Source organism: Leucopleurus acutus (genome assembly GCF_964270905.1).
Source record: "Leucopleurus acutus genome assembly, chromosome: 1".
Classification (NCBI taxonomy): Eukaryota; Metazoa; Chordata; class Mammalia; order Artiodactyla; family Delphinidae; genus Leucopleurus; species Leucopleurus acutus.
In genome coordinates, this window is record NC_139142.1 from 183,151,630 (window position 1) to 183,176,105 (window position 24,476).

Sequence of the window (24,476 nt, forward strand, 5' to 3'; positions counted from 1 at the left end):
ATACCACGGAAGGGGAGCTGGCAGTGGTCACTGGTACGAATCCACTTTCAGTTCTGCTACTGTTATTGACGGCAGCAACCCCACCTGTGCAGCACGTGGTAGATGAAGGTATTTCCCCTCATTCATTCATTGGTTATCCTAAAGGAAAACATACTATTTCTTTAGAGGGCAAACACCTTATCTTTTCTTTTCTTTCTTTTTGTTTTTTTTTTTTAGTTCCCCTAAAGCATTTAGCAGAATACTGTGAACATGGTAGGTTTATCTAAGCAATTGGCATTCTTGTGGATTGAAAAAACTGGTGAGATACTTAACTGCCCATGAATACTTAGGAAAAGCCCACCAGGAAATTCATCAAACATTGATGAAAAAGTTCAGTGATTTCAAGATAATTAAGTTTGTTTAAAATGTTGACAAAGCTGTTTAGCGATCTTAAAATGGGGATCCTAGGAATAAAAATTTTCACTGGAAGAGCGGGAAAACTCACTGAGAGGAAAGCTAGATCTTTGTAGCTATTCCCGTTTTGCCATTAAAGCAAACAAGGCCCAACTGTGAAAACCACAGAGCTACTTTGGCTTGCAGAGGGTTGCCAACATCCAGGTTCCTTTATACATGCACACACGTGCCGACACACACACACAGGAAAGGAGGTTAGCGCTTTCAATAGCATATGGAGGGTGCAGATTTCCTTTTCTTTTTAGCTAATACTTGTTACTGAAAAAAGTGACAGTTATCTTTCATTTCCCTGCCTGAGTTTACCGCTTCATTGTGCCTAGGAAGTCAGGATTTCTTCGTAAATGGTTTCCATTTTTTGTAAATCCATCTTAGGAAAAAAGTCATACTTGAGCTTCTCGGGAGCTGCGCATTTAGTTGACTATAGCATCCCGCACCCTGAAGCTCAGACCCTGAAAATGGTCTTCGCTAAATACCGTCATTATAGGTTTATCAGGGAAACCAAGGACCAACTGGGACTTTATCCTTTGCTTTTGTTTGAAAACCTGATTCTTCAGGATGAGAAGAAATACAACAGAAATTTTTTTCTACTCGTCAAGGTATCAGCCATAGCTTCCTCGGGGTAGGAGTCCCAGAGATGAGGGCAGGAAGGGATCAGGACGGGGGCAAGAACTACAGATGCAAGTTTTCCCTCCCTCCGCAGCCCCGTTTCCGCCAGTCCCATCCGTTCCCCTTCTGCTTCAGGGGAATGCCCCGTGCCCTCAGGGCCACTGGAGTCCTCACATGCTGAGGAATCCGGCATCGCACTGGAGGTCAAAGGCTCCCGTTGGAAAGAAAGCACCTCTTCTGGGGCATCTGATGCTTCTAATTCTTAGACCCCAATGCCCTCAACTTACTGTGCTTTTCACCAGTTCCTAGTAGATCATTGGTAGTCCACTTACTCTGACAGGAGAAAGAAGGACTTCTTAAATTTAAAACTCTTCATCTCCATAAAGCAAGTGGAGTCCTCAGCAGCCTCTGCTGAGGAATCAGAGCCAGTGACACCCCCTTTCTCCCTGAGGAAGCTCAACACAGGCGGTGGCCCTGGACCACCTGTGACCTTCCTTCTGCATCCAGCCCCTCTCTGCAGATGAAGCAGAAAACGGTCCATATTGTGCTTCAGTCAGGCTGCCTTCCTCCGTCCACCACAGAGACAGTCCTTATTCATTCCTGACTCTGCGCCTTGTTCGGTTAGTACGTGATGCGCCCAGCACACTACCAGTCCATCCAGACCCTGCCCGTGCTTCTTAAAGTCCGGTTTCAATTCCACATCTAACATCAAGCCTTTCTCAAACTCTGGTACCCGATTCATAGTTCACAAGGATTGTGTAATCGTGGTTTTCAACCTGTATTCTTTGGAGCCCTCGTTTCTCTGCGTTGTCTTGGGAGCTGCCACCAGTGTGGAGAGAGAGGCTGGGTAGAAAGCGATGCTGAAGTCCATGTTCAAGGGCTTCTTTCAGCCAAAGCGTGTAACCAGGCTGCCTTCTCTCCACCACGTGAGAGAGAGAGAAAGGAAAGAGAAGAGGGAAAAGAATCAAGTTGAAACCTGCATTCTATGGATGACAAGACTCAGGTCCACAGAGGTCAGCTCGTCCTCCAAGGTCACCCGTCACCTTCATGGCAGCACTGGAACGAGGACCAGGGTCTCCCAGTCACAGCACTGCCCTACCCTCCCAGCCTCATCTGCCTCCTCTGGATTTGTCAGAAACACAGAAGAGTGAGCAGAACCCTGGGCCGAAGAAGGTACCAGATCCTGGTGCAGGTTGGGCCACCTCCATGTAGAACGATCCTTGGCCAGATCCTTCCCCCCGCTGGGCCTTGGCCTATCTTTAGAGTCAGACAAAACGTCTTCCACGTCTGTTGCTTCTGGCCTGGGAGTCTACAGCTAGGCGCTCTTAGCCCCTCAGCGCCACCCTTGTCCAATATAGTAGTCACGTGCAGCTTTTAAATTTTAAATGAGTTAAAATTACATCACATGAAAAATTCACTTTCTCCATCACACTAGCCACCTTTCAAGTGCCCAGTGGCCACACATGGTTTTCGCTACTGGGGTGGACGTCACAGGCCAAACTTTCCCCTTCTCCCCGAGTTCTACCGGACGGAGCTGCTTCAGAGTAAGTGAGTCTCTGTTCCATTATAGATCTTCCGTCCCGGCTCCTGGGAGACACAGACCAGGGATTCTGACTTACGTACCCGAAGCAACTGGCCCTGGCAAGTCTAGAATACACTCTTGCCAGTTAAATGATAATGAGACACTTACTGTCCAGAAAAAAGAGTAAGAAAAACAGAAATAAAAGCCAATTAAATAGCAATGACGACATTATAATACAGATATAAAATGATCCCGTAAGCTAGGACTTTCTGAAGTGCTGGTGTAGCCGGCTGTCTTTCTTTCTTTTTTTCTTTTTTTAATTTTAATTCTAAGAAATGGATTGAAAGGAAACATGGGAAATAAGCAAGACTTCTCCCTGAGGGCTTCTAGGATGATCTTTTGCTCTGTCTCCTACAAACGGCTCCAAACACTGTCTTGAAATCCATAATAATCGTGCCTTTGAGGCTGAGTGTAGGCCAGTTATCCTGAGCACAAGCACGTCAGTTTAGGGAAACAAATCTCCCCGGTCATCAGAGGTAAACCTTCCCTAGTCTTTACCCGCTGACAGCTTCCAAGGTTAGAATTTGCACGTTGTTGCCCTGACGCCCGAAAGGCATTTCTGTTCATCAAGAATCCTACCTCCAAGTGGGCAGAATAGCGTTATTCCTTCCTTGTTCTTTTTTTTGGTGACAGGTTTCACCCCGAGATTGGGACCACCCTGACATGATTCTCAAATAACCGCAGCCCCACTCACTTGGCCACAATTGCCTTCAGCTTTAGTTGTAAGGTGCAGACCACATGTGCTGACCTGGGTAGGGCTGTGTAGCCAGTGCTATGGACAGAAGGCCCCTTAACCAGCTCTCTGGAGAAATTCACATCTCTCCTGTCTCCTGTTCTCATCTGGACCAGTGGGGACAAAGCTATTTGAAATCAGGGAAGGAGAATGTTTTCTTCCACTGAATCCTTTGTGAAAAGTTTTGTTTATCAATTTTCCACTATATCTGCTTCTGTTATTTTTCCTCTCCCGATCTTTCTCTTTTGCTGTCACTCAAGTTAAAAGAACATCTACCCAAAAAAAAAAAAAAAAAAAAAAATTAAAATCTGTATCCCAGAATATCTCTATGGGACAGTAGCATTTAGCAGTTACTTAGAACTTTAACATTTTAGTAAACATATTACTGCTTCCAGATGGGGGGAAAGGACTTAAAAACAGTGTTTCGTGTCCTTTGAAGATGTTTTATTAATAAACAAGCTCCCAGTGTTGGAATAGGAGCCGAGATGCCAAGCAAGGGTGGGGAGAGCAGAGACGGCACGTGTGGGGGAGGAAGGTGGCCTGGGTGTCTGAAGAGTTAGCCTCGGGACCCAGTCGGAGGTGGTGATGACGCGTTGATGACGAGGAAGAAGGTGAAGTGGCCTTGGCTCATTCATTATTTCTCTCTCCTAGCCGTGGAAGACAGAAAATTGTTCATAGGAATGGTTTCGAAGAAATGTAATGAGAACGATATCCGGGTGATGTTCTCTCCATTTGGCCAGATAGAAGAATGCCGGATCCTCCGGGGACCCGACGGGCTGAGTCGAGGTGAGTGTGCTCTCTGCAGAGTCTCTGCCCTTAAGTGCTAATTGGAGCTCTGTGTCCCAGTCAAGGTAGACATAGCTCCCACACGCAGCAAGAGGTCACCCTGAGATACGTCCTGCGGGACGAAGTTATCCAACCCAAACTTTTCACCATAGCTGGAATGATCACCTTTTATTTCTCAAGTCAAGAAGGTCCTAGTGGCAGCATATTAGCCCAGGTTATCGCTGTCAGACGGGAGGCCCACAGGCTGCCCTGCCGTTACACATCCCTCTTCAATCTCAGATTGAAGGAGCTTTGGGAGGTATGAGGGAGAGATGCGGAGAGCGAGAGAGAATGTTCGCTGCTCGCATCGTAGCCTTCTGGCTTTCTGCCTGTGCCTGGGAGAATGCTGAGCGTGTGGGCCTCTTGACTGAGAAAGAAACCAAGAAAAGGGGCCCCTGTCCCCGCATAGTGCAGGTACAGACTCAGGGCAGCCAGGCCTGTCTCAGGGCGTTAGGGTTTTATGGCAAAGAGCAGAGCTCCTGGAGTCCTAAACACAGGGATCCTTTAAGTGACAGAGAAGTGACTTCGTCCAGGAGAAGATTGTAGGTTCTTCTCTGTCACCGTGATAGAGGCAAAGGCTGGGGCTCCGAGTGCGGACGAAAACCAGTGTTTCCGCGAGCAGCCACGCCAGGTAGCTGGAGATGACTCTCTTCTGTCCACGTTTACCTCCCCCTTTGACGGACCCGCACGCCTCCCTCCTTAAACCGCTTATAAGGCTTGTCACCGTGTTCCCAGCCATCCGACTAGTTTCCTGAGTCAGCCCAGGAGGCCCAGGGGAAGACGCACACGGAAAACACATTTCTCCGTTCTCGTAAGAAATCCGTCTTTTTGCAACGCAGAGAGGATTTCATTCAATTAATGGGGTTTCCAGGGCAACTTCCACAGGGCTAATTAGGAATGCCTTTACATTCCCCATCTCTGGTTCTGGGACTGCACTGCCCGCGCCCCATGTTGAAAGAAAAGGTTAAGCCTCAAGTATCCAGGGACTAGTTTTCATTCATCTCCCTGGTCTTACGTAAACTCAGCGCCCTGGGAGGAAGAACATTTGTTCTTTTGACTTTTAGACATAAAGCTTCGTGATGCCAACTGCTAGAGTCGAAGGCACAGGGAACAAAAGTTTTCCACCTACCTCCACCTCCAAAGCCCTGAAACATAGAGGTGATCTCGGGGAAAACTAGGAGGGGGAGGAATGACTCCAAGCTTGTGATCCCTGTATTTTCTTCTGAAGGTGGTTTTAAAAAAAAAAAAAAAGGAGGAGGAGGCCTGGGAATGACACTTAACACTCGCTGAAAGATGGGAGTCTAAAAGCTGAGCAAGACATGATGTTGAGTGGGGCCCCTAAACAGCAGACCCAGTGCCTCAAGCTAATCTGTCACTTACCACGTGTGCCTTTACCAGTGTCACCCAAAATAGTTCCTTGTCCTGGGCACCCGCATCGCCTCTGGTTCCCATCCAACCTCGCAGGCAGAAGGATACCAGGATTTCGATCCTGGGTCCCTCTGTGCCAGCCTGGAGATACGCACCAGGAGAGCTTATCATCACATCTGACCCAGGAGAGCTAGATAGGCAGACAGACCAGGAGAGTGAATACCACGGGAAAAAGCAGTGGGGCTGAGGAAGAATTAAGTAGGCAAGAAAGACAAAAGAATATGTTTGCGATCCCTCTTCTGCTGCCAGTTTAGTAATAAGAACCACTCTTGTCTCCCTGCGACTATTCTCAGTCACAACTTGCGTGTTATCATTGCGCTTTTGCATTTGCCAAGGTGTATGGCATGGAGAAAGAACCGATAGGCACAGGGAAATGTATAGTGCCTTAGAGGTCAGTGACCCTGGGGCCCATCCCAGAACTTCTCCTGACATGAATCATGGGCGTGGTCCATTCATTTTCCTGTCTCTGTCCTCAGTTTCCACACTCGAAAATGGCAGCAGTCTAGATATCTGCCCTGCTTGTCTGATAGGGCGTGATTAGCTACTGCCATGGTAGGTTTTTTGTAGAGCCAGGCCGTCCATGGTGTTTCATAGAGACCTTGACTATGAAGTAGGAATGCTGGACTCCTGTTTTCCCTCTGCTGATTTACAAACTGACTCTCTGCCTCAATTTCTCCATCTGTCCAGTGGGGACAGTGATGAAGAGCATTGGTGCCTAGAGATCCTTGAGCATATGTTAGCTATTTTTGCAGATGAGATTTTTTTTAAATGGTCAAAACTTTCACAGGAAAGGGTGTCAAGACACTGTACTTGATGGGAGAACCTGACCAATTCCATCTGCCATTTGGTTGATGAACCAGCACTTGACACCAGAAGCAGCCTATTTCTGAACTGCTGGTTCAACGTAAAGAGTAGAATCCTCCTCCCTGCCCCCCGCTTTTTTTTTTAACAGAAAAATAATTTCTGATTTTCTGGCAAACGGATGAGAATTCCCTGTGGCAAAAAAAGAAAATACTCATTTATTCTCATTTGTTCTGAGATACAAGGACAGACAGTGGTGCATTTTTCAATTAGCAGGACCCAGGGACTCCTGGGTACTGGGGACTGCTCCTAAATCAGTGATTTGTTGAAAGAACAGTTCTCTTTCATGCTACTCTTTTGCTTTCATTAAAGAATTGGCGTTTTCAATCAAATATTAATAAGTGCGGCGCTGCAGATCAGGGGCGCTCAGCATTTCTGGTCTCCATGCCTGTTGCTGGCTCAGCTGTTTACAAAATAAGTAAAAATGAAGTGAAATGAAAGCTTGGCTGCTCTGAAAAGTACTTTGTAATACTAAACCAGGGTGTAAATTAGTCAGTAGGAAAGGATTTAAATCGAACCATTTGATTATAATGAGGGAGAGGTGCTCTTGAGTGGTTCACGTTTCTTGTTTTTGCTTTTGCCCAGTTCAGCTACAAGAAGGAAGACAGAGGAGGCAGTTAGTAGCCCTGGGTCCCCAACAGGCGTCACGTGTCGTTCATTCTCCGCCACATCAGTAGTTGACATTCCTACCTGGCAGGTGTTAACCTGAGGTTCCTCCAGGCTGTTGATTCAGTACCCCTGCCCCAGATCAGAGTAGTGGGCTGCCAGGACCCACATCTTTGTACCTATTTAGCCCTGCTATACTTTCAGTTAGAATCACTGTCTTTAAAAAAAAAAAAAAAAAAAAAAATCATGATCTACACATTGGCAGGAAAGACTTTTAAAAGTCCCATAGTTATTCACCATCACCCAGATCTGTATCATGTTTTAAGATGGGACCTCTCTGTCCCATCCCGCTGGGAAATTGTCATGCCTATACGTGGACAGCACCTGCCAAGCCTGTTGAAACCACTCAACGAACGTTAGGACTCTGCCTCGCTTTACGCGGTATGCCCACATCTGAACGTGCATTTTTTCCCCTTTGGGGGCAGTAACCCATTCTGCCGTCTTTTTCTGATTTGGAAAACCTGGTTTGAGATGCCTTCACGCCCCTTATGATACTCAGATCCTTCTGCAGTGGCAGATCTACCTCTCAGGCCCGCTGTGTGAGCCTTCATTGAGAAAGCAAGCCAGGGTAGCACAAGCCCACACATGGCCAGTGACATGAGATGTTTGCTCTCAGAATCTAAGCTTGAGGCTTCTGAGCCAACATATTTACTGGACAGTGTCACCTTAGCACGTTGATTTCCTAAAATACACATGTTCTCACTTATCCACAGTCCCACAGTCCGATTGGACTATTTGGTTACAGTCTGCCAGGTTTGCTGCACCATAGCAACAAAATATCTGTAACTCAGAGACAGTGAAGGGGTTGATTTCATTTTTCTTTCCCATAAACTGCAGTCAGATCTTCACTGCCATTTAAGGTAACCTTCTGCTGGTTTAAGAATATTCCAGCTGTGTTTATGGTGTTCCAGCATTCTCCTGCCAAAACCTTTGACAGATGAATTGGCGGTATCTTCAGGGATGTTAGCGACCACAGACTGGATTTAGCCATTAAATCTTCATTTATTTTCGTTATATCTGATCAGGATACTGGGAGAGGGCTTTTGACTTTTAAAACGTACATGGAGAGGACTCAGTTCTGATCGTGACATTTTAGTCTTGCCCACGTGGTACCCAAATGTTCAGATATGTGGAAACCCTTATCAGATGCCCCCTGGGTTATTAAATGCATCTTGTCATGCTGCTCTGGGTACAATCTTCCAGCCTCATCTCAGGGATGAGATTTTTGCCAACTATTAAGTCCTAGTCCGCACTCAGCCTCCGGTGCCGTGAATGAAAGATCTCTCCATGCCAATTTTAAATAAACTAACCCAGCGTTGGGGATCGCACATTAGAGTAGTATTTTTGATGCTCCAATGTTATACTCATAGCATATGTTTAAACCCTGCCATTGCTCAAAAGATACTGAGAGGAAAAATTGGCTGCATTAAGATCTTTCTACAGCTGAAGAGGAATTTATAAACAAGTTTCCATAGGCTGAAATCTTCTCAGCCACACAAGTTATTTTAAATTATGCTTCCTTCAGTTAAAATATAGCAGCTGTTGCTCCTCTTTCAAAGAAGCAGCAGAAAAGCAAGAGACCCTGGCATCGTTGTATGTGCTTTTAAAAGTGCCTCTACTTTTTTCATTACTTTCTCTCTCTCTCTCTCTCTCTCTCTCTCTCTCTCTCTCTCCTTCTTTTTGATGCAGAGCAAGAATTCATCTAGTTCTCTCAAAATTCTCATGTAGCCTAGAGAAAAGGTAGAACACCTGAGTTTAAGATATCCTTTCAACTGAAATGACAAGTGTAATAGCTGGGTTCCAAAATCTGCTCTGTGCTTTCCTTAGATCCTGTCTGTAGGAGGAAATGACTTTGAGAAACCTTTCCCCAGTCAATCATTTATCTATTTTAGCAGCAAGAAGACAACCTCACTGAAATAGGAGGAGTTCAGCTCCTTTCATTTCTCTGAGCAATCTCTGACACTCTGAAAGTGGAGACAATAAATAGTGGCAGGCTAGATTACAGGTTGGACACATTTACAGAGGGAATTTTTGCCTTTTTTTTTTTTTTTGCCATTATGTATTTGGAAGCTTTGAGGCAGTAATATATGGGCTATCTTACCCCACCCCCCAAAAATAGCTTTATTGTCTCGGTACCTGTATTTTTTTCCTCCCAATCTAAGTTCTCCAGCATTTTGGTCAGTCACCAGCATGCGCAACAGTCCAGAACAGTTGAGGGCTGACCCTGTGAGGTCGGAGCAGTTGTCCGTCAGGACCCAGTAGACTCTGCTGTACCCAGAAGCTCATCTTACAGAAGAGGACAACTGACCTAAGTCATTTCTGTCCGGCGGGAAGTCATCTGGCTGGTTTGTAGAAGAAGCCAGCAGCCCATTTTGACTGTAGGAGCTTGTGTGACCCTACGTTAGTGAAAAGCGCAGCCCATTTTGACTGTAGGAGCTTGTGTGAACGTACGTTAGTGAAAAGTGCAGATTTGAGGGCCCACCCCAGAGCCAGTGTTTTCAGTGGTGCTGAAAAGAAAATGAAAATCTAGCGAGGACCTCCTGTTGTAGAGATGCTACGAAGGTTAACTGGCTACCAACCCATGGAACATTCGGTTCTGAAGTTGCTTAGCTTCATCCAGAGCGGCAGAGAGAGCGAATCTTTCAGCACGTACTCCCATTTAATAAATGACAGTCATTTTCTCCCTTAAGTAATTGAACACAGCACCCAGTAGGGAACTTGACAGAGCCCCTAGGAGGCCAGTTCTCTCTTGCTGCACCACTGCCGGTAGAATAAGAAAGTTAAAGGAGTCATCAGATTTGCCAGATCATTTTTGGGATGGGATGAGGATTGTATAATTAGAAGCATCAGTCAACCTTTTAATTGCAGGTTTCACAGAGGGGAAGGGGCAATGGTTCGAGTTTATAGAGAGATCATTTCATTGTTCTCTTGCTAAGACTTTGCTTTTGAGACCTGTTAATTGCTTGATCTTTCTCCCGAAGTTGCTTACAAAAGCTCTGCCTGCTCTGAAATCGTGGTAGATGCATAAACTCTGCCTTACTGATTTTTGTTGACATTTTGCATTTTTTTATGCATTCTTAACCTCCGTTTAGAAGCTGTTGGTTTGGCACATGCTCCCAGATAATAAGAGCAAAGCAAAGTGAATGAAACAGGCTTCTTGACTCCTAAAAGCAGAGTTAGTGGGGCTTCCCTGGTGGCGCAGTGGTTGAGGGTCCGCCTGCCGATGCAGGGGACGCGGGTTCGTGCCCCGGTCCGGGAGGATCCCACATGCCGCGGAGCGGCTGAGCCCGTAGGCCGTGGCCGCTGGGCCTGCACGTCCGGAGCCTGTGCTCCGCGGCAGGAGGGGCCGCGGTGGTGAGGGGCCTGCGTACCGCAAAAAAAAAAAAAAAAAAAAAAAAAGCAGAGTTAGTCTGGGCTTCCTATGGCCTCAACTATGCCTCCATTAGATGATTTGCTTGTGCCTCTACTGTAGCCTCCAGACAGGAAATGAGGGGACTTCCCCGGCGGTCCAGTGGTTAGGAGTCTGCACTTTCACTGCCAGGGGCAGAGGATTGATCCCTGCTCTGGGAACCAAGATCCCGCAAGCCACGCAGCACCAAATTTTTTTTTTAATTTTTAAAATAAAAAAACGAAAAAGAAAAATCTCTTAGCGTTATTTCCTCTGTTAATAGTACCGCTGATCATCACAATCTTCAAGAGATACTACTTTGAAACAGATGGTAAATTGGGGACTCTGTCATTTTAGAGCTGAGTCTATTTCAGTATGGAGCCAGCAGAGGTCCTGTTGTAGATCTCACACACATCATCTAGATGCCTTAGAGAAGGCTGCCCAGCTGCTTCTGTTGATGACAAAAGCCACAGCCACTGTAGGTACAGGCAGCATGTTGAAACAGTCAGCTTCACCAGCTGCTGTAACGTCAGAAAAACCATAGGAGATAGCTTGGCATTCTTCGTGAGCTAGACGTCGGGCTTCAGTGAGGACAGCTTAACGGAGGTGAATGAGAGGAACCTCCCATGTACAGAGAGTTTTTGTGTATGAAAAATTACAGCGTGATGCCAAAAAAAAAATGCATTGACTTATTTTCATGACTGGTTGTTGTTGTGCTTTGGGGGTAGTGGGCAGGCATTGCTTTCTCTTACTGCTGTTTGATTGAAAGGTGCTAATACAGTATTGACTTGATAATCTCACCAGGTACCCATGCAGAGCAAACAAAGAAAATGTGTTTAATGGCTCCCACAGTGACTCCCATACACCAAGCCACCCGCTGGTTGTTTGGATGTAGAATGTTCTGTTTGGCTTCCCGGCCACAGAGGCAACCATCTCACGTGATTGGTGCCAGAATTCCACCTCTGTACACTCGCTCTGAGATGACAAGCTTCGGCCCCTCGGTGTTTAGATCTGCTTCATTGGGAAATCTTTTAAGTAGTAATAATAATAATGTTTTCAGGCAATTGAGTAGAACACTAAATTATTCTCTGATACCTAAGTTCAAACTGTGCAAGGCTAAAGAAGCTGAAAATCAATGCACTTTTAAAGTCATTAGAGATCATAAGTGAAATAGTCAGCGTTGCTTTAGCTAAGCTTTTAGTGTGCGGTGGTATTACTATAAAATCAGCCTGAATCTGCATTAATTTCACAGTCTTTTTCTCTGAGAAGCCCAAGGGTGCATGATGAATAAAATGTAAATTTCAGAAGGCAGTGCTTTTATTAGTGGAAAGGGCAGTGAGCCATGTAGCTGGAGCAGTGACCTGCATGGTAGCCAGCACTGCTACAAGAAGCAGGAACAAGCACTGTAGCTTCTAGTTATTTTACAGCTGGGGAGAACAATAGCCATGGAGAGTTCTGTGGGTCTCAGGGGAGACATTCACAGAAATATACCTTGTCTTCTGTATGTTACACTTGAGGTGGAATCTCTGATAAGAATCCACAAGTCACAACTTAAAGTCTCGAAGGTTTGATACAAATAAGAAATCCAATGCAAGTGTTTAAATTTTACTTCATACACACAGTTGAATATTCCCAGAGTAACAGAGCATTTGTTTTTGTTCATCATTAACAGTTACTAAGTAGTTTGTACAGGATTTGGGTATATGTGTTTGCATTTGAATAGCATGAGTGTATATTTATACATACATCTATTTTTTAACTACCCAGAAGAGATGAGGTATATTTACTTGCTGACATTTCGAGCTGTTGGAATCTAGTTGCTAATTTGCCCTGGGTGTGAGGATTTTACTGTTTGCTGCTTAGAAAGCAAGGCTCATGTTTGAAATACAGAGCCGGAATGGGTAGATGCCCTAAGTCAGGATAGACAAGGAGAAAATGTAAAATTTATTTTAGAAAATGCAAACTAGGTCTTGCGCATTTCAACACCCCCCCCCACCCCCCCACCCCACCCCACCCCCCCCCAGCTTAAAAAAAGAAAGTACCCAGCCTCCTTCCCCTGGACTCCATTTTAAAAATAAATAAACTAATCCATCAGCAAATCTTTCTGCTGTGGTCAGATTAGCAGGTCAGCACTGTAAGTAAAAAGCAACACGAGATAAAAAGCAAAGAGAGAAGTTGTTGATTTCATGTACTACTGAGAACAGTGTCGTCCTGTGGCAGTTCTCGTAGACTGTGTTGGTTTAACAAGCGTCCAAACCTTTTGTCTTGTTGTTTTTTGTCTTTCCTGCTCCCTGTCCCCTTGTTTCCCACAGGCTGTGCGTTTGTCACATTTTCTACAAGGGCAATGGCACAGAATGCAATCAAAGCCATGCATCAGTCTCAGACCATGGAGGTACTGTATCATCTGCCCTTTCTTTGTTTTCTTTGTGCAAATGGTGGGGAATGGAAAGCAATTCTCTCCTGTGTGGATTGTTCACATGACAATCACAGATGTAAACTTTCACCATCTCTCTCTCTCCATTCATTCATATTCCTTCTTCCTTAATCTCTCTCCTCCCTCTCTCTCTCTCCCTCTCTCTCTGAATTTTTCCCCTGATGACTGGAAATGCACTTAGTGTAAAACCTTCCACTTGCTCTACGTTCCTTTTTGAGCCTTTTGTTGCAGTGGCCCAGGTCCTGCTGTGTAAAGTTCATGATGCAATTTAAACCGAGCATCCTTCTATACCCCAAGAATCAAGTACGTTCCCCAGCCCCAGGGGTGGGATGGGTAGAACATTAACAGACCCCATTCCAAATTGCAGCTGGCCCTGTGCAAAATCACAGGGTTCTTTCATTTCTTTTTTATTTTCGTTTTAATGCGGGGTCAAGTTTTATCTTTAATCGAGACAAACAAATTGTTTTTGCATCAAGAATGTTGGAGAAAGTTAAGACTTCTCCCACCTCATTGAACCAGTGCAAATGTTCATGTATGGGAGTCCCCCGAGAAATTAGATTTTCACCCTTACTAAAAAATGAACAATAACCAAGAAACTCAAAGGCTCAAATGTGATCTCCTAATGAGAGTTAGTGGCTTTCGGGGAAGAGAAATAGGCTGGCGTGGGTCCACAAACGTAGACAATGGCTCTGTACTTTGAGTCTGTGATTCGGGTCATGGCCTTTCAGAATTTTGCACAAAAACACTCCAAGAGTGATATGCTGTTACTTATTCTGTATTGTCTGATAGAATCCTTTGGGAGTGCATGTTCTGCTGTATTATGTAAACTGTATCTTTGTGTATGGGTGATCTTTTCTGGAGGTGGCTTTGTAGTGTTACCTGAAGTTAACGTTTTTCATCTTTTGGAAAAAAAATTGTTTTCAGTTTTATTTAATGTGCCAAAAAGTTCTTTATTGATCGTTTGAGCTTCTTTTTTGCCTCCACTCTTGGGGGGTTTTAATTTTTTTTTTTTTTTTTGTTCATTTGTTTGTTTTTTGCAATGCTGCATCTCCCGAAGCATGCCGGGAGCTTAGTGATCTTTATGGGTCTTGTTTTGTGGGCTACCTTTCTCTAGGGAGCCAAAGGGTGGGTGGAAGCGGGGGGTAAAGAGTGTGCATGGCATTGTCATTAAGTGTTTACTGTACTTTTCCGAGTTTTGATATCAGCATTGCAAAGCCTATTGTCTTTTTCGAACTTCCTTTTGACTTCAATATTCCTAACATATCTTATATAATCACTGTGTTTTCCTTTCAGTGCAATGCATTTTTAAGACACTCACACCCCCCTACGTGAAGGCAAGCTCAGGTGAAAATCGGCCACAATAAGAGAGAATTAGCAGGATTTGAAATGTCTAGGAATCCAATCTTGAACAACATGCAGTCACACACGTGATCATGTTTTTGTCCCCTCCCCCTACCCTTTCCCTTACCTTGGGGAGCTCCATTATCGGGGATCAGCCTGGTTTCCAGCTTCATATCAGTCTGGAGATGAAATGAAAGTACTGTTAAGAAAAAGGAAGTCTTGACCTGTATTTATTATCTTCCATATATATGTGTTTCATTCTTAAAGATTTTTATTTCCTGTAATTGAGTGATTTGTACCTAAATTGGTCTCACCATAGATGATTTTGTAACCTCAATTCTTTCAGCTCTGTTGGAAACATTGCCACCCCAGCTCCTTCACCCAGGGCCCCCCGCCCGAGTGGGAGGTCTGTGTTCTCCTGGGTCCCTACGGAAGGAGAGCACGAGAAAATACAGCAGAACTGGGTATGAACCCGAACCAAGAAAATAACAGGCTCTCAGAGTGAAAAGAATTTGCTGTAGAGAATGGGGCATATTTATTCTTCAGAAATCCTTGATCCTTTGTTAATACTGCTATTATCAGAAATCAGATCTGATGCACTTGTTTTTAAATCTGGACATCCATGCTTAATCAGAGGAGCCCTCGGACACTTAAATTCCTTGTTTAATTCAAAAATATTGACATTTAAACAGAAGATTACATATTATGCAGTCTCATTACACTTGTACCACTGCAGTTTGTTTTCTTTTTTTGAATTAATTACATTATTTTCAGGACTCTGGCTTACATCTTCCACCAAGATGTATGATCTAAGAGATGTGAATTCAAAACGATGTCACTGTTAAAGTTTAAAAGAACATGTTATTTTAAAAATCATTAATCTTTATATGGTACCTTGATTTTCCCACTTTCCTCCAATCTCTCCCCACCCTGCTTTCCCCTTTCATGGTTTATACAAGTCATTTTTGAACTATAATCATTGGCCTGATTTTCTGCTTTTATATCATTTTTTGGTATTTAAGGAAGAAAAAAGCCAACCGTAAATGAACTGTTAGGAAGAGATGCTATAATTTGTTATGGGACAAATTTGATACAATAACAACCCTTTCCAGGCAAAACCCTTGCTGTCTGTAATTTCCATCTTCAGAGTGGTTTTGCTGTCTTTAAGGTGATGAAACGCTGAAACACGGAGCAGATGAAGAACAATGAAGTATAGATTTTTTAAACGGTGGAAACATTACTTTTATGCAGTTTACTGACTCTTAACATCTGTGCCGTGACTGTGACTCCCAGAGCTGAAGACCAGTCTGCTGGAGGTTCAACACCCAGTCACCTCACTTTTCTCACATGTTGGGGGGTAACAGCAGGCATGATAGCTTCACGTATGCATAGTTCCATCCCCAGTAGCTACCCAACGTGATAAGAAAAAAATGCAACTCTGTTTTCTAGGAGAAAGAAAAATAACCCAAAGGGAAGGGAAAAGCTCATTTAAATAGGAATATTAAATTTCTGGGAGGAGAAGAGAGAGGTCTGTTATCATGCTGAGTTTCAGTAAAAAGTGGGGTTTTTTTTAATCGCTTGGGTAGAATTAACTTCTTTTTATCTCAGCAAAATTTCACAGCTTTAATTGTGATGGGATGTTTAGCAAGCTAAACAGAGAGGGAAGAGAGTTGGTTTCTGCTGAGTCTTTGCCAAGTGGCGAATGTCGCAAAGCTGCTTTCGAAAGGAAGTCCTCCTGCCTGAGGTGTCAGGCCCTTACTTTCCCTAACGATTTTCTCCGTATCAGACATGAACTGGTCCTGTTATATAACCCTTGGCCATTTCTCACTCACTACCTCTGCTCCTGCCTTTTAAAGGAAACGAACACAGAAGCTCCTAGAGCAGCGAGACTGATTAGGAAAAGAAGCTAAGTAGACATCGCCTCCTGCCATTTGAGATGCGTCTCCTTGGACTAGACTGCTTCTGATATTTTCTTTTTGATTCGTTGTAGCTCCTGGGATTACAGCTAGAGTAGATGTGATACAGAAGGAGGAGAACCCCTTCTGAAAACACGGGGACAGTGACGTTGGTCCATGCCCGTGTCCCCTGAAAATCTCCTTCCTTCATCCATGTTCCTAAAATGAAACCCACTTCTCCCGATTATATTACTGGGTCGGTATGATTCCTACAGTTCCAAAGTTCAAAAATACTTAACATTGGAGAGAGTGGGAAAAAAAGACATGAGCGACAGGCATGTTCATTCCCATTACAACATTTCGTTCCCCTCCTTTGTCCCCTGCTCACACGCGGAAACAGGCAGACACACCAGGACAAGTCCATCTTTCAGACAAGCGAACCGTGAAGCTTAATTAAAGGACAATGATAAGGTCTCTTGTCTCTGAGGAGGCCCTGGGATGGTGGAAGGAAGACCCATGAAGAGAGAAGGAGAGGCAGTGTAATAATCAGAGCACGAGCACAGATGGCTTCATCGACCACCAGAGCCCCAAAGACACCAGTGACAGGATCTGGAATTTTCTGTTGATGGTACTATTCAGAGAAGAAGAAGGACCATCAAACCATTTAAAAACGAGGCCAGACCATCCCCTGTGCTGCAGAATAGTTCAGAAAGCTAGGCCCCGAGCTGACTGAGTGTCCTGAGCGGAGTGGGCCAGGCTGTAACCCCCTCTCCACTTTCCGCTGTGTCTGACCACAGGGCTGCTCTTCACCGATTGTGGTGAAGTTCGCTGACACTCAGAAGGACAAGGAGCAAAGGCGTCTCCAGCAGCAGCTGGCGCAGCAGATGCAGCAGCTCAACACTGCCACCTGGGGGAACCTGACGGGTCTGGGCGGCCTCACCCCGCAGTACCTGGCGGTAAGTTCTTGGGGGGGTGTGGGGGGAGCATGTGGTCCCCAGGAGAGAGGAGCACACCCCGTGGAGCTCTTACAGGCTCCTTGGCCCCTAAGTGCACCAAAAGCTCGTCTGCGACATTATGAATGCCGGGAAATTCCTGAAATCAGCATCGATGAAGAATATTTTTCCAGGTGAAGCTGATGAGCATAGGAACAGGACTCTTCATTCTAGCCGCATGGAGGCTGAGCGGGGTCCCACAGGGCTGAGTGTCTAACCAGTGCTTCCGCACAAACTCCAGCCTTGGCAGGGGTGCGGCATGCGTGATGGGTGATGACTTAACGGCGCTGAGGCAGCCGTGGTTGGCTCTCTCACCACCTCCCTGCTCGGTCCATTCCACATCAGGACCTCAGATGGAACTTTCCTTCACTGGGTCCTCCCCGTGGAGCGATGTCAACTAAATTCAGATGTTTCTTCATCTATTTGAAACCCAAAACTCAGATCCTGTTTCAGGCCAAATAGACCCAATTCTTTAACTAGCCCTTACATTTCATTGTTTCTAAACTTTCCACCTCGTTTTTTTCTGTTGTGCAGCCTGTTTTACTTTGCCCGTGTCTTTATTAAAATGCCATGATCAGAATGCGAGACAGTTCCTCCCGGGAAGATCCACACAGCATCAGCAGTAACCGCTACTGTGGACTTTAAAATATCTTAATGTAGCTTGAGAGCAATGGAAGGCAGCTCGTACTCCTCTAAGGTTTTATTTATTTTTACTTGAACTACTGCTAAAGCATGCTACTCTACCCCCCTTTTCTGCTTTGGAACCTAAATGCTGGACTACACATTATTAATATAATGTCATAGTGTGCCTTTGGACCTTTTATTCTAGCCTGTGTGTGCGTGTGTGTCCGTCCGTGTCCGTCCGTCCGTCCGTCCGTCCGTCCTAATTCTCTCCTGACATTTGAACTGTCCCTCTCAGGATTGTATGACCCATTCCGTACTTTGTAGCAGAACCAATACTGTTCTGTAAAAGAGTCCTTCCTGTGACCTTGAAAGGTAAGATCACCGTGTTTCTACAAGTGAGGAAAGGGAGAGGCTTAAGGGAGAAAGGGGCAGGGGATAAACTGGGAGACTGGATTGACCTACACACACTACTATATATAAAACAGGTAATCAATAAGGACCTACTGTATAGCACAGGGAACTCTACTCGATACACTCACTGTATTGGCCTATATGGGGAAAATATCTAAAAAGTGGATATATGTATATGTATAACTTAATCACTTTACACCTGAAACCAACACAACGTTGTCAATCAACTGTACTCCAATAAAAATTTTAAAAAGGTTATGTAACTTTACCCAAGGTCATGACACTGGTGGTCAAGCAGGATTTCAGCCCTCCATGGGTTCTCTCCATCCGGCGGGGCTGCTTCTCCAAGGACAGATGTCCTCTTTTATCATTCCTCTTTTATCCACCCCACCCCACCGCCTGTTGGTGTCTGCCATGTAATTGCTACTCAAGACATGTCTGGATGTCTTGCTGGAGAAGCGTGCCTCTCCTGTCTTCCCCTGAGTTATTAATACAAGCAGTGACCAAGTTTGCTGCCACCTTCTAGCCATTTCTCCATCTTATCCACAAAGAGATAAGAGATGAGAGATTTCATTACATGTCTTGCTGAAATCTATATGTGCTTGCCATATCTTTTTCTTGGTCTATGGGTCTAGAAACTTCATGAGAAAAAAAAATGAGTCTAGCTGAACAATCATTTGTTTTTCACAAACGTGTGTTTCTCAGTTGTTCACAGATCATCGCCTTAAGTACAAGAATTTCTATCAGAGATTGACGTCAGGCTCACCTTTTCGTAGTTTCTAAGAATCCAGCTTCCTGCTCCACCATGTCTGAAAACCAAGACACACGTGCCTAGCCCTGGTCTTCTCGACCATCTCCCATGCCCCAGGGCTCACAGAAATCTCTGGCACATGTTTCTTTGATCACATCTGAAAATTCTTTCTGAATCCTGAAAGAGAATTCATCCCCACCTCATTGATAAGAACGTGTTCTTACACGCTCTGAACTACGTTTTCCCCTACCGAGGGCTTCCATTCTTTCTCTGCCAAGTTTGCTCTACCCCTTTCGATCGGAAGCCCATTTCTCTGAAAAGACCCTTGGCCTTTAAGGCATCTCCTGCCTCTGTGTTGAGGGTAGATTCTGACTGTGGCTCACCGAAGAGTGGTTGTCAGTGGGAAGAATCCACGGAAGTAGTTTAATGACACTCCAGGTATTGCCACTTACTAATCAGTAAAGATTATTAATTCCTCAGAGTATCTTCAGAGCTAATTGAACTTGACTAAACTTTAATTTTTTTTAATATCTAATATAGGAGAGAGTTAGGGCTTGCAACTACAAGAGAATGGGAAACCCAAGAAATCAAACCAAGATAAGGGATTTCTCTCTGTCAAAACAGATAATTCCTAGCTTCTTCCTCTTTCTCATTCTGTGTGTCTGTGTGTCTGTGTGGGTCTGTGTGTAATGTCTAGGTAGTATACTACCCTGAGTCGAGAAGGATGAATGAAAGTTGCAGACGTATGTCTGGGAACTGTTCACGTTTGTTTTTGTCTTTTTTTTAAATTTTATTTATTTTTTGGTTGCATTGGGTCCTCGTTGCTGCGTGCGGGTTTTCTCTAGTCGCAGTGAGCGGGCTTCTCATTTGCGGTGGCTTGTTGTGGAGCACAGGCTCTAGGCGTGCAGGTTTCAGTAGTTGCAGCACATGGGCTCCAGCAGTTGTGGCACATGGGCTCAGTAGTTGTGGCCACGGGCTTAGTTGCTCCGCAGCATGTGGGATCTTCCTGGACCAGGGATCAAACCTGTGCCCACTGCCTTGGCAGGCGGATTCTTAACTACTGTGCCACCAGGGAAGGCCCACAGCTGTTCATGTTAATCCCCATAGGGATTACGTTAATCATCGTAACTAAGACACGTTGAATCAGCCACCGATATTCCACTCTCCTTGGTGCTTTTAAGTCAATTGCTAGATGCCCATTTCTGAGTCACATCCAGTTGTAGAGTTTCCTTCCTCTTAAGCTGAGGAGACCTACCATTACCTGGAGGAGTGGCAGTGCTCTCCGTTAGGTTTTGCAGCCCTCCAAACAAATTCTGAGAGCTTATTTTTTAAATAGTGAATTCATCTGGTTCCTCCTAAGCTCATAGTACCATAGCAGTTTTTTAATAATAAATTTGGTGAATCTATGCTTTTAGCATCCATGGACTTTTGAGTATAGGAGATAACTCCACATTTGCCCCCAGGTACAAGCTGCGGCTGTATTGATCAACCAAAAGGAGAATATCAATAAGCCCAGTCAAACAGTATAGCACCTAAGTTAACCTATAATTCAATTGATGTGGACCAATAAAGGAGTGCTTTCGAACAGTAACCACATGCCTTTACCTTGTGGTACCCACCGTTTCTATATGGGGGATTAAATGTATTTTTGGAAGCTCTAGGAACAAAATACAGAGGCCTTTTCACAGCTGTCTTCATTTCTTTTTTAAAAGATGCTGATGTATTTATAATGCATAGCATCAACATACATAGCACCAGATACCTGTGAGTTTTGACAAGTAGTATGTTGCTCTCTGCCAACGAAGACCGTCTTAAAATGGGTGACCGTTGTCTTGGTCATGAAGTCATGACAGTGACTCTGTGGCTGCAGATACATCCACTTACATCTGTAGGTATTACAGTGACTTCTCTGTTAGCCCAAGAGTCAGTGAATCTATACCTCTCTAATGAAGGTTGTAGGACACTGAGCTGTGAAGGAAAGCGGAGGAGACCTAGGGATGGACCGCGATTGACAGAGATGAGTTATGGGAACTACTAGGCTCCAGAGAGAGAGCATTAGTCACACCATGTTGGTTCCCACAGATTTAACACCTGGTTGTTAAAAAAGTAAATTGATGAATTGTTTTAAGGCAGCTACGTTATTGAGTTTCCCCAGTGTCTGTGTTTTTTAATAGAGATTAGACATTGACATGGATTTATAGCCCCAACTCTCGGAACCTTCAGCCCATTAACAGGCAGCAGCAACCAACTATGTAAATGTAAAGGGAACGGGACGTGCCCTCAGTGGACTTGGGAAGTTCCCTTGACAGTACACTTCCAAGCTCCACTTCATTTTGACAGTACCTTTCTCTTTTCTTTTGCAGCTTCTGCAGCAGGCCACCTCCTCCAGCAACCTGGGTGCATTCAGTGGCATTCAGCAAATGGCTGGTAAGTCATGAAGTGAGCCTTGCCTTTTGACCGTGCTGTCGTCTGAATTTGGGATGGGTTCAGAAGCTGGGGAAAAGACGAACAAAGAGTAACTACCGGTCCTAGTTGCTTTCTGGCTTAGGTGTTAAAATTAGAGTCAGCTGCTCAGAAGTTGATCTTCTAACGCTGGCATCTCCAACAGTTATGAGAAAATTTGGGGGGCTGAGAATTCCTGCACAGTACCCTCCACAGTTGTGTTTATTATTTTTTTTTAATGGGTTTGCCGGCTGGGGGATTTCCAACAAGATTCCTATATCCAGGGCAGCTGCCATGATTGACATCCCTCTAGAATTTTAATAATAGGCAGTCAATAAGAATGTTTTGACCTTCGTAATGAAAGTCAGGCTTGCAGGCCTATCTCTGATACCGTTTGCAGTCCCTTGATAACCACAGACAATTAACAGGGTGCCTTTTTTTTTTCTAACTTCAGAACCCCAGTTGACAGAATTGCGCATCAGAATCTATTATGGGAAAGTAGAATCTTTGTTCTTGAGCAAAATCAAAGTGGGACTGGATTTGAAAGCCGGCTCATGAAGGATTTCTTTTTATTATGAGCTGTGTCAGTAGTAACTGAGGGGCAGTGATTAGTGAAAGGTCAGTCCTGCTGTGTCACCTTCCAGGCTCACATCCTAACCCACACCACGGGGCCAGGGAAGGCAGCCCGCACGATGAATCAGAGCACAGGTGCCAGGAACCTGCCGCGAGGAGCAGTGAGGAAGCTTCTTCCTTGCTTGATTCCGAAAAGATAGGGGAGCGCAGGCAAGGAGAACAGATTTTGGGCGTATTAGAATCGAGCACAGTTTGTTTTCATCAAGGACACCCTGAGTCAATGAAATGAACCCAGGATGTACAGAATAAAAGCCTGATTTCCTTATTTGTCACTATGAAAACTCCTTTTTTCGTCTTTTTTTTTTTTCCCCTCCCGCATGCATATCCTTGTGGGGTTTTTTTTTTCCTTGTTTCGTTTTGAATGGATCTGGAGACACTTGGAATGAGCACACGCAGATTTCTGTTCCTGTATGTCCAGTTGTTGTCAGCCCAGCCTTTTGTGGTGGCCTCCAGGGTTAATATAACTTGTCTGATGGGACATACTCACCTGCAGTAAAAACAATGCTCAGTTAGCCGTGGGGCTTTAAATCTGGTACCCCCAGCTTGTTCTATTGTAATAACACTTTTAGATTATTAGGGGAAAAGAATACATGTTAAAATAATAAGTAGTGAAACCATTCAGCAGAATGTTGACGAACACATTTGGGGAAGCTGGCCTCGGAGCTGAGCGTCGCCTTGAACAGTTGATTTATTTTTAGTTCTGTGAAGGGGATTGGAGAGACAGCACTAAAATATTCAGAGAGTTTTCTACGTTTTAAAAAGAGAAAACCTTCCAGATTGCAAGCTCTGAAAGAAATGCTGAGATGTGTTGCATTTTCCGCCAGTGCAAGATTTGGTTTTCTTCTAATCGAAGGGACCCACCCAGATCCAGAATTAGAGTCTTTCCTTAGAGGAAGCCTCAGGCTCTCCCGTTCCCACAGTTGAATTATGCAAAGAAGGTCACTGGGTCCTGAGGCTATTGCCAGGCATGTTTTCTCGGGTGGACGGTGCGCCTTGTCACTCTTCGTTAGGCCACAGGCGCCCGTGGCTCGCCAGGTCAGGTCAGGATGGTAGCATCTGCATGCCGTGTGCTCATTTAAAAATGGAGGGTATCTGGGAATCACCTGAGAAGGTGCATGGGGCAGATGGCTAATTTAAAGGTGGTCTGCGAATGCGCTTGGCTCTCCAAAATACCCCTTTCTCGAACCTTTGGCATTAAATTCAGCACCGAGGCTGCCCAAGCTGTGCATTCGAAGGCCGAGTGGCCCATTTTCCACTGTCACCTCGAGTAGTGAGGACCAAGGACATGGATGTCAGGGTTCTGTCTGCTTGGCCATTTCTGTAACAAGTATCCTTCATTCCTGTGGAGAATCAGGTCTCATCTTCCCAAGTGTTGGAAGCATCGTGGTTTGGGGTATTTTTTTCAACCAAGTGCTCTTGGCCCCCTGCTCTATCTTCTCCCAAGAGTAGGGCTTAACTTTTGTCAGCGCCAGTCACCTAAGCCAGTCTCAGAAAGTGGGTGGATCATAGAGGCCCCTTCTTGGAGGACGTTTCCCCAGAGCACCGACTTGTGGGACGGAGGGCCCCTCTTCCGCATTCCCCTAAAAACCCTCTCTTCCTTCCCCCCTCCCTCACCTCGGAATCACTGATGCTCCGAGAGGGCGTGGCCTCAGCCCTCACTCCTCTAAGGGGCGCTTGTGACTGTTTTGCGTGGATGAGTAAGTAAATTTATAAGTGTTGGATACAGTGCCAATGAAGCTTAAGTGAAATACCTGGTTTTTTAATTAAGAAATTTGACTTTAGCCTGATGTCTAAGCCACAGACCATTACACAACCTAACGACTGTATCTTCATGAACGAGTTGTCAGAGACTTGGGATCAGCGAGTTGGTACAGCGTCATACGTGTCACACAGCCCGTGGTATTGACATACACGGTGGAAGCAACACGAAGGAGCCCGAGAGGTGGCTCATCCCAAAGCACCCCTGGGTTTATGATGCTGGTAAATTGAGTGAGATTGTGGCAGAGAGAGCGGGCACCTCCACAATGCAGATGCCACGTTCATGTCCTCCAGGGCCAGAGAATAAACTCCACGTGGAAAATTCGAGTACCATCACCAAAGAGTGAGATATCATTTCGGAAAACGAGCACTGTGTTGTGAACAGCTCTCAGAACAGAATGGTCTGTCCTTCAGGAAATTGAGGTGTCTCACTAGAGTCTAAAATGTCTCATTTGAATGAGTAAACATTTTCCGTTTGAGGAGAAAATAAAAGAAAGCTGGAAAAAAACAGAAAAAAAAAATTAGGAGGAGACAAGTTCCTAAGTACTTACATCAGTAAAATTGAATGAGACATCAACTATACTTCTTTTTTCAAAAAAAAAACAACACCATTTTCCTTTCAAACTGAAAATAACTTCAGGCATGTTTTATGA

The 24,476-nt window shown here is 44.9% G+C and overlaps 1 protein-coding gene across 2 annotated transcripts in view; it reads left to right on the forward strand.

The window, feature by feature from the left end:
• The window catches only part of CELF2 (CUGBP Elav-like family member 2), a 393,615-nt gene that overhangs the window by 319,621 nt on the left and 49,518 nt on the right, over positions 1-24,476 (forward strand). For both annotated transcript variants that reach the window (XM_082852498.1, XM_082852497.1), the window contains exons 5-8: positions 4,026-4,160; positions 12,855-12,934; positions 17,010-17,168; positions 21,354-21,417. In XM_082852498.1, the coding sequence (XP_082708624.1) occupies positions 4,026-4,160; positions 12,855-12,934; positions 17,010-17,168; positions 21,354-21,417 (438 nt within the window). The remainder of the gene's footprint in view (positions 1-4,025; positions 4,161-12,854; positions 12,935-17,009; positions 17,169-21,353; positions 21,418-24,476) is intronic.